The following is a 9,998-nucleotide window of genomic DNA, read 5'->3' on the forward strand; positions in this document are numbered from 1 at the left end:
TTTTGAGTTAATTAAATTGAGTTATTCGAATAATTAGAGTTAACTCCAATAACTCAATTCGAGTTTCGAGTTTTAGTCGAGTTAAATTTCACAATTCGAATAATTTAAATAATTCAAATAATAGATTGGTGTAAATACCCTTTTAGTCCCTGTCAACTTTAAAAATAAGTAAATTAGTCTCTCTTAACAAAAATTACAAAAAATTCAAAATAATTTTAAAAATTCAAAATATATATTTAAAAAATATATAAAACTTCTAAAAATATATAAAAAAGTTGCCCTTTTAAAATTTTCTAAAATAATAATTTTTCAACTTAATTATTAATTCAAATTTATCATATTAAAATATTTTATTTTTATTATTTTACTTTAAAATTTTTAAATATATATAATTTCAAATTAATGTACTATAATATTAAATTAGTTATACTAAACAATATTAAATTAAAACAATAAAATAAAACTCATTAACTCCAAGCTCCATTAACTCAAAATTTTTTTACTCAATTTCATCCAACACTCTACCAAAAATAAAAAGTTATAGGGCAGCAACTGGAGGTTCGAATTATTCTCCTACTGTCTATATGATTGCTGTAATTAAATCCTCAGTTGTTTTCGGGGTATTTGCCAAATCCCCCTTCCTTCCTTTCAATCCAACTACCTTCACCATCTCCGTAGTCAGTCCCACTCATACACTCTCTCTGACTATATATTTAATTATTTATCCATGTCTAATGTCTATACATTGAAAGACAGGCTTCTCTTTTTTTTACTTTTAGCTTTATTAGTCTTAAAAAAAGGTGTCCTGGTACGTCCCCGAGGCTGCGCCATCAGTTCAGAGCCAAGAACAAAGCATAAAGCGGAGAGAGAGAGAGAGAGAGAGGGGGGGAGAGGAGAAGGAGAGGCTAATGCTAAGGTAAGGCCAAAGCCATGTTTTTTTAAAAGCAATCCACAGAGAGAGAAACAGATAGGGGGGGGGCTTACAAAGGCTTTTACACGTGATAAAGAAAACACCAAAAGCACTTTGCATGCGTGTATAAAGATTCATCATCATCATCATCTCTCTTTCACTCCCCCCCTTCCCTACTTATTTTTTTAAAATTTTTTTCTTTGCTCTTATTTTTCTCCCTTGTCTCTCCATCATTCCTAGAAAAAAACCATCTTTTATCTCCCTTTTCTGCTTTCTCTTTCAATCTGTCTTTCACCTTCCTTGGCTTCAACCCATCTTTTCTAACCTCTTCCTCTTTCTCTTCTTTGTTTTGCCTTCAAAGTTAAGTGCTTTGCATATTGGTTTCCACTTGGTTGGTGAGTTTTCGAATATATACTAGTAACATTTATGATTCCATTTAATGGGTTCATTTTACTATTAAGCATTAAATTTTTTGTGTTTTCATTTTCTGGAATATCCACGAGATAGTGATTTCTCTGCCCTTTTCAATGTTTATTCCCTCTCTTTGTATCCATGTTCTTGTTTTTTTGTTTTTTTCTAGATGGCTTTTATTCTTTCTATGTACCTTACGGTTTCAAATTATGTTGTTTACATTGAAATAAATAAAATAAATGAACTTTCTTCAATGCTGTTCCTATGTTTTTATCTGATTGGGCTTATATTCATTCATTTCTAATCTGATTTTTTTTTTCCTAATAAAGTTTTCAGTTTTTGGTAGGGACAAGCTTTAGGGGAATAGATTTTTGTCTTGTGGGTAGTTCTATTTGTTTTTGTTTTGGGCTGCTATTAAATTATTATTATTAAATGGTCATTGGTTTCACAATAGAGGTTTCTCAAGAAGGTTTGATTTTGGAGTTGATATTCAGTTTTGTCTTTGCTTACCAATTTTTTAAGTTACAGTCTTGCAGGTTTGGGGCTTTGTGCCTTTGGTTCTCTCTACTTTGCTTAGTCTTTTTTTTTTTTTAGCAATATTTCAGAAGCAAAAATTGGAACAATTGTGGTTTTAATTCACGCATAGGTTTGCAGAATGGTTTTTATAGTTCTATTTCTCCAAGTCTATATATTTTTTTCAGTTCTAAATTTAGGAGTCTGTAGTTTTAGGGAGTTAAATGCTGAAAAAAAAGGTGAAAGATTTGGGGTTCTAGTGTTGCAAAAGAACGGTAAAGCTTGCCAGGAGCAAAAAAGTCTGGAGTTTTTGCCCTTGTCCTTTTAGTTTTTACTCTTAATTTGTTCTTTAAAATACTTATGTTCAATACATTTTGACATATATTTTGGTATATGTTCAGACATGACATGATGTTAAGATATAGTCCTTAAAATAATAATATTCTGATACATTTTTACTTGGGACATTCACGCAAGTGTGTTTAACATAGATCAACATTTGTATTTTACCCTTCTGAAGATGTTTTTCCACTGACATACATTTTCCTTATTTGTTTATATTTTCAGGCAGAAAGTGTAATTATTACTTGTAGGTGAGGGAAAGTAGTACAAGAATAGAAGAGAAACCAGTACTTTATGCGTGTGCCGATCCCTGAAAGAAATTCAGACTTTGTTTCTCTTTTGTACAAGCCTTTTGTTCTTGTCTTGCATCAGTTTCGCCGAGTAAGTTCAGAGAAAGCTTACCAGTATGCCTATAAGGCAAATGAAAGATAACTCAGAGCAACACCTTGTGATAAAGAATCACTTGCAAAACACTATGAACCCGATTCAAAGAACGCCAAAGACTGCACAAAATGGAAAAGGTCCAGCAGCAGGTCATGAACCACACAACACAAAACAATCCCGTAACCACACCTCACCTCCAACGAAGAACAAAGGAAGAAGAAGAGGAAGAGGTGGTAGAAAATCTGATCAAGGCGATGTTTGTATGAGACCGAGTTCGAGGCACTGCACGGTAGCACAGAAGCCAGTGAATCCTGGTTCTGCTGATATTTTGGCTGCTACTTCAAATGGGTCTATTCAGAATGATCATAATTTGCCTGGAAAGGAAATGGGGTTTCCTACTTCAAGCAAGTCTTTGAATTTTGCATCTAGGCCTGGTTTTGGTCAAGTTGGAACCAAGTGTATTGTAAAGGCTAACCATTTCTTTGCTGAGTTACCAGACAAGGACTTAAACCAGTATGATGTAAGCTCATTTTTGTTCTTGTTTTGCCTCTTTTTTTATTTACATTATCATTGGTTCATTTTTTTCATGTATGGTTACTACTTTAGTTATTTAGTTTGTAATTATATAATTTGTTCATGTTCTTTTATTTTATTGGTATGTATGGTATTTAAACTCTGTTCTCGTTGCTGTTTACCTCTTGCAAACCTGTATTCTGCTTCATTGCAGGTTACTATAACTCCTGAAGTGACATCCCGATCGATGAACAGAGCTATAATGGCAGAGCTTGTGAAATTGTACAAAGAATCAGAGCTAGGAATGAGATTACCTGCTTATGATGGCCGAAAGAGTCTGTACACAGCTGGTGAATTTCCATTTTCGTGGAAGGAGTTTAGTGTCAAGCTTGTAGATGAAGACGATGGCATCAATGGCCCCAAGTGAGTAGATATTGTCTTTCGTGGATTTTCTACTTCCTTTTGTTGTGCAATTTGTGTTTTATTTTCTCCACCAAAGTTCATGAAATTAAATAATATGAGATTAAATTATTTCACCATTTCCGTATCTATTTCCTTATTATTATTATTCTATCAATTTACTGAAAGAACTAAAGTAGTATACAGTATGCATTACCTCCTTTTGAGTTGATCTCCTATGACATATATGATTTTACAGGAGAGAAAGAGAATATAAAGTGGTAGTTAAGTTTGTTGCACGAGCAAACATGCATCATTTAGGCCAATTTCTAGCTGGTAAGCGCGCTGATGCTCCACAAGAAGCACTGCAGATACTTGACATTGTGTTACGAGAGTTATCAACAAAGAGGTACAAGTCGGAAAAGTGTTTGTGTTTAACATAGAATGATTCTAGCTATGATAATTTTTCTTCTGTGGATCTCACTCTGCTGATTCTTGGAAGGTATTGTCCTATTGGGAGATCCTTCTTTTCACCTGATATTAGAGCACCGCAAAGGCTTGGTGACGGTTTGGAGTCATGGTGCGGTTTTTACCAGAGTATTAGGCCGACACAGATGGGCTTGTCTCTGAATATTGGTATGTTAATTATGGTAAAATTTACAAAATCATTTGGCAGTTAACTTGGATTGACTTTCTCATCTTCCTTTTTAACCTCTATTTTACCTTTGTAATAGATATGGCTTCGGCTGCCTTCATTGAGCCACTCCCTGTTATAGAGTTTGTTGCTCAGCTAGTAGGCAAGGATTTATTGTCAAGGCCATTGTCTGATTCTGATCGTGTGAAGGTCTCTTCTTTTTACTGCAGCTGCAGCCTGGTTTCATTCTTGTCATTTTATTTAATCATAATTTATTTTGAAATCTCTGGCAGATTAAAAAGGCACTCAGAGGAGTGAAAGTCGAGGTAACCCATAGAGGGAATGTACGTAGAAAATACCGTGTTTCAGGATTGACTTCTCAGCCTACTAGAGAGTTAGTGTAAGTTTCAGCTCTCTATTTCCTGGTTTCTGCTTGAATTTGGTTGATAAAAAATCATTGATGTTAAGTATATACTGATGCTTGAATGAGAGTGAAATAAAGAAGTTCCACTGACCTTATTCTTTCTTTTTGGGGATGTATAATTAGTTATATTTCGAACTTATTTATGGTTCCCTTTTCAGGTTTCCTGTTGATGATAATTCAACCATGAAGTCTATTGTTGAATACTTCCAAGAGATGTATGGCTTTACAATTCAGCATACACATCTACCTTGTCTTCAAGTAGGAAACCAAAGAAAGGCAAACTATTTACCTATGGAGGTGAGATGTCACAGAAAATTTTGTAATTTTTCATTTTCAACATTTTCTTTTGTTTTTGTCAAGTTCTCATGGGAAATCCGAATTCTTTGCTTTGCCAGGCTTGCAAAATTGTTGAGGGACAGCGATACACAAAAAGATTGAATGAAAGGCAAATTACTGCTCTCTTGAAAGTCACATGCCAAAGACCAAGGGATCGGGAGCATGACATTTTGCAGGTACGTATGATACTGCAGTCCTGCATGTTATATAAAAAGTACCCCCATCCAGTATTTGGGCAAACTTTACATTATCGGATTTATGACCTTTGTTTATTCATAACCCACGGAAGGAATGAAAGAAACTTTAAAATACATGGCTACTGCTCTATTGCAATTAAGAATTGAAGCGTGACTACTATCATACCTACATCTTTCAGATGATTGATGAATAAAAGGATCTGCAGATTTCCTATAGCACATAACTTGTGGGACAGTGTACAAAGTTGCTATAATATTCTATACATGTCAAAAATTCCATTTATAGTTTGAAAATCAAGTTCATATGAGGGTGAAATTGATGCAAATACTGAACTTTATACATAAAGTTGCAGACTTTTAGAGAAAGGAATCTCTTGAAATGGATAAGATACTAGCATGCAGAGCAAATATTTTGGTTTTTGATGTTGGAAGTAATTTAGTATTATTTTGGTTTTGTAATAACTAAATGTATTGGCTGCATGTTGAACACAAGCAGACGGTTCAACATAATGCTTACGACCAAGATCCTTACGCAAAGGAGTTTGGGGTCAAAATCAGTGAAAAGCTTGCTTCAGTCGAGGCACGAATCCTTCCTGCCCCTTGGGTAATATATCTTCAAACTGCTAACCTAAGGAAAAAGGATTTCTTATTCATTTTTACCATTTCATTGGCTTCTTGCAGCTGAAATATCATGAAACTGGAAAAGAAAAGGATTGTCTGCCTCAAGTTGGGCAGTGGAATATGATGAACAAGGTAAGATGCATACTTACGTTTTCAATATTATTCATTTTTCTGGCAAGTTCTCCTTTTTCCTACCTTCCTCATTCCCTTTTAATAGAGAAAAGGGGAGAAAAATATTGAAGTTATTAAATTTTCAAAGGGCCTATTATACATTTTTCAAATTATAAAATTTGGGTGGAAAATTGTGCTTGGTTGATTGGGTGGAAAAGGGGGGAGGGTAGATAAAATTAGAGGGTCTATTATACATTTTTCAAATGTTTTATTTCCCTACCAAGCACACAAATATGGAATTTTTTTTCCCCATCTTTCCATTATTCTACCCCTCCAATTTTCCACTTCTCTTTCCATTTTATCAAGCAAAGCCTAAGTTTATAGATTCTTTTTGTAGCCTGTGTTGCTGATAATTTGGCCTCTTGTTTTAATGATGTATAGAAAATGATCAATGGGATGACTGTTAGCCGATGGGCATGTATTAACTTCTCACGAAGTGTGCAAGAGAGTGTTGCTCGTGGGTTTTGCATTGAACTTGCTCAAATGTGCCAAGTTTCTGGCATGGTAATTTTCTTTATCTTATAATCTTTGGGCATTTAAGATCAAAATGTTGTTTTTCCCCCATAATTTCAAGTAAAATTTTATAAGCCATTGCTGTTATATAGGAGTTCAATCCAGAGCCTGTTATTCCAATCTATAGTGCCAGGCCTGAGCTAGTGGAAAAAGCCTTGAAGCATGTTTATAATGCATCCATGAATAAAACCAAGGGAAAAGAATTAGAGCTTCTATTAGCTATATTACCTGACAACAATGGATCACTTTATGGTATGTCATGTTATGATGGTTTGCCATTCTAATTCTTAGATTTATGCTTTGTTCCTTTGTTCATATATGTGCTTAAGATGATTCCTGAAAATCCTACCCTCCTTTGCTTCCAAAATGAAGGATCGGAAACTGGAAGAATTATCTCAACATGGTATTGGAGTACCGAATTCTGACATCATTCTACTTTTCAGGTGATCTGAAGCGAATTTGTGAAACTGATCTAGGCTTGATATCACAATGCTGTCTCACAAAACATGTCTTCAAGATCAGTAAACAGTACTTGGCTAATGTTGCCCTGAAGATCAATGTTAAGGTTAAATTACTTCTCCCAGTTATACATATAAATCTATATTCCTGAATGACTTGATTTCAAACTTTAGACCATTATGGTTACTATATGCTTCTCTATTCTTGTTAACTATATATATTTGTAAGTCCTTAATCAATGGCTATCCCTCATCATTGATGCAGACGGGTGGCAGAAACACAGTTCTTTTGGATGCTATTAGTTGCAGAATACCACTAGTTAGTGATATACCAACGATAATATTTGGTGCAGATGTGACTCACCCCGAAAATGGAGAAGACTCCAGCCCCTCAATAGCAGCTGTATAATTCCATCTCTTAGTTTAGGTTCTTTGAGCTTGGTTTTTCATCGACCTTTCTGAAAATTAGATTCGGCTTTCTCAAGTATACTGGTTCTGTAGGTAGTAGCTTCACAAGACTGGCCTGAAGTGACAAAATATGCTGGACTAGTATGTGCTCAAGCTCATAGACAGGAACTTATACAGGACTTGTACAAAACATGGCAGGACCCTGTACGTGGCACAGTTAGTGGTGGCATGATCAGGTAAACTGTTGTCAATTCCTCTAAACAAGTGCATTTAACCATTAAGTTGTATGTATTTTCATCTCTAATTATGATTTCTTGTGAAGGGATCTTCTGGTATCCTTTAGGAAGGCAACAGGGCAGAAGCCACTGAGGATTATATTTTACAGGTTTGTGATGCAGATTTCGTTGGTAAAAGTTTATACTATTATTTTCCATTTCCAGGTACCACACCTTGGTTAAAATTCAACTTGCAATAGGTGTCTTATCCCAACGATTTAGTGGGACAAGAAGAGTTGTCATGGTTTTTATGCATTTTTTCCTGGGAAATTTTGTCTGTTGGTTCTTGGCTTACCACTACAAAAGCCTTGCATGCAGTTGTAGTCTTGCATTTAAAATCTGGGTGTGTTTGATCTGTCGGGAACCTTTCATGTACTGTATTAAATGGTGAATTTTTGGAGCAGGGATGGTGTCAGTGAAGGGCAATTTTATCAAGTTCTGCTTTATGAACTAGATGCAATCCGGAAGGTGAGTGTGAGAATATATTTTATTTGTTGATAAGTCTTTCTAAATCAATTGAAACGAATTTTAAGACAATTATGGTTCTGATAAACAATTTATTTGTAGGCTTGTGCTTCTCTAGAACCGAACTATCAACCACCGGTGACTTTCATTGTTGTACAAAAACGACACCACACTCGCCTCTTTGCTAACAGTCACAGGGACCGAAGCAGCACAGATAAGAGTGGAAACATTTTACCAGGTAAAAGGATATTCAAGAGTCATGGATGAGCATCATTAGTTGTTCTAATGGCATTGCATTTTGTTCTCACAGGCACTGTTGTTGATTCGAAAATCTGTCATCCAACGGAATTTGATTTTTACCTTTGCAGTCATGCTGGTATTCAGGTTGAACATTAACATTCTTCGTTCCTTTTAATCTTGGGAACCTTTTTTCCTGAAATATCCTTAACGAGTGTTGCCTTATTGTTGTTTATATCTGTATGGTGATTGATACGACATCACTGATGCTCATAGGTACTTATACATAATAACCAGAAATGCATTAGAAATTTGTGGTTATTTAATTCGCTTGTAATTTAAACATGTTTAAGCTGTCTTGTGTATCGTATGTGTAAGTGTTTGTCTAATGATGGCAGGGAACAAGCCGGCCAGCGCACTACCATGTTCTTTGGGATGAAAACAATTTTACAGCAGACGGTATACAGTCTCTAACAAACAACCTTTGTTACACATATGCAAGGTGTACGCGCTCAGTCTCAGTCGGTAAGTGGCATTTTTTTATGTTATTAATTTATCTTCGTACTGAAGCCTGTTTTGGCAGTAGCAACTCAAACTGATGATATTGTGGGTTCTTTTGGCAGTTCCTCCTGCATATTATGCACATTTAGCTGCATTCCGTGCACGGTTCTACATGGAACCAGAGATGCAAGAGAATGGGTCGAACAGCTGCAGTAATGGTCAAAATAAAGGTACGAGGGTAGTGGGAGAATCGGGGGTGCGGCCATTGCCAGCCTTGAAGGAGAATGTGAAGAGAGTGATGTTCTACTGTTAGAATGGATGAGTGGAGTCGGAGATTTGCAACCATGAATAGACTAGCTTTTTTCAGATGATTAAAATTTCCTTGTACAGTTTAAATGAAATCATTGCAAAGTCTTCCAAAGTTTAGTTTGAGATAAAAATGTGAAACGTGGGAGGAATGATCCACAGATGTCAGAATGTTAAAACTAGGTTATTATCTTTATGTAAAGAAATGTTAATTTAGAATCCTTAATCATCTTATTCTCAATTTAATCTTGTCTGAATGTTAATACTATGCTATTACAAACAACAGTCTGATTTATAATGGAATGTATTTGGATTTAAGCAGAATAAATTTGATTTAAGAATGATTCAAGTATGAGATTCGAATATCAGATGAATTATGCTGATAAATAACTGCAACATTGTCATTCTCCACAATAATTTTCCTAAAGCCCCTATCCCAAGCTAATTGGAGTCCCTCAGCCTTAGCCACTTCACAAGATCCCAGGCTTCTATAAAAACCAACCAACCAACAGACGTTGCAGTCGCGTGGCAAACCCCCTGCAGAAGTGCAAAAACCACCAGAAACTACTGCTCCATCTGAATACAATTTAATCCAACCCACAGGTGGTTTCAACCATCCAATTTGTTTTAGTGTTCGACTTGGTTTGCTACAATCAGGATCTCGATATCTACATAAAGGGCCAAGAGAAGTAACCAATTATCAATCCAAAATCTAAGCTTGGCCCCGCCTCCTATTGACCGGCAAATGGAATCAAGTACCATATCCCAAACTTGAGTGAACCTTACAAACAAACCTTTGCTGCACAATAACTTCGTAGGATAACAATTACATATTTTGTCTTAGGTAACGGAGCTGATGGCTCCCAAAAGATAGATGCATACATGTCATTAACTAGATTGACAGTATATGGAATAAGACCCAAGTGAAATAAATCCTAGATTCGTTTGTAGATTTATTCACTTGTAACATTTATAATGTG

The 9,998-nt window shown here is 35.4% G+C and overlaps 1 protein-coding gene across 8 annotated transcripts; it reads left to right on the forward strand.

Annotated features, from left to right (window-relative positions):
- Positions 1-469: 469 nt before the first annotated feature.
- LOC108486432 (protein argonaute 10-like) lies at positions 470-9,264 on the forward strand. 8 transcript variants are annotated; one of them, XM_053019840.1, is made up of 22 exons: positions 470-558; positions 2,402-3,080; positions 3,288-3,496; positions 3,732-3,881; positions 3,975-4,108; positions 4,207-4,316; positions 4,400-4,506; positions 4,689-4,827; positions 4,926-5,042; positions 5,560-5,667; positions 5,745-5,816; positions 6,237-6,359; positions 6,461-6,620; positions 6,812-6,933; positions 7,092-7,229; positions 7,328-7,470; positions 7,557-7,619; positions 7,914-7,977; positions 8,077-8,212; positions 8,285-8,358; positions 8,610-8,736; positions 8,835-9,264. In XM_053019840.1, the coding sequence occupies exons 2-22, from the start codon at positions 2,583-2,585 to the stop codon at positions 9,023-9,025; spliced, it is 2,985 nt and encodes a 994-aa protein (XP_052875800.1). In that variant the 5' UTR covers positions 470-558; positions 2,402-2,582; the 3' UTR covers positions 9,026-9,264. The 8 variants fall into 8 exon arrangements, with proteins under 8 accessions (XP_052875800.1, XP_017645974.1, XP_052875796.1 ...); XM_017790485.2 differs by lacking the exon at positions 470-558 and adding an exon at positions 569-1,305; XM_053019836.1 differs by lacking the exon at positions 470-558 and adding an exon at positions 569-916.
- The last annotated feature ends 734 nt before the right edge of the window (positions 9,265-9,998 follow it).

Source organism: Gossypium arboreum, chromosome 10 (assembly GCF_025698485.1).
Source record: "Gossypium arboreum isolate Shixiya-1 chromosome 10, ASM2569848v2, whole genome shotgun sequence".
In the NCBI taxonomy this organism is placed as follows: Eukaryota; Viridiplantae; Streptophyta; class Magnoliopsida; order Malvales; family Malvaceae; genus Gossypium; species Gossypium arboreum.

What these genes read in the sequence shown, in the direction of transcription:
- LOC108486432 (XM_053019840.1), top strand. Translation starts at nt 2,583, where the DNA reads ATGCCTATAAGGCAAATGAAAGATAACTCAGAGCAACACCTTGTGATA. An exon ending in CCCTGAAGATCAATGTTAAG is followed by an intron (nt 6,934 to 7,091) that starts GTTAAATTACTT and finishes TCATTGATGCAG; the next exon opens with ACGGGTGGCAGAAACACAGT. An exon ending in AACTAGATGCAATCCGGAAG is followed by an intron (nt 7,978 to 8,076) that starts GTGAGTGTGAGA and finishes ATTTATTTGTAG; the next exon opens with GCTTGTGCTTCTCTAGAACC.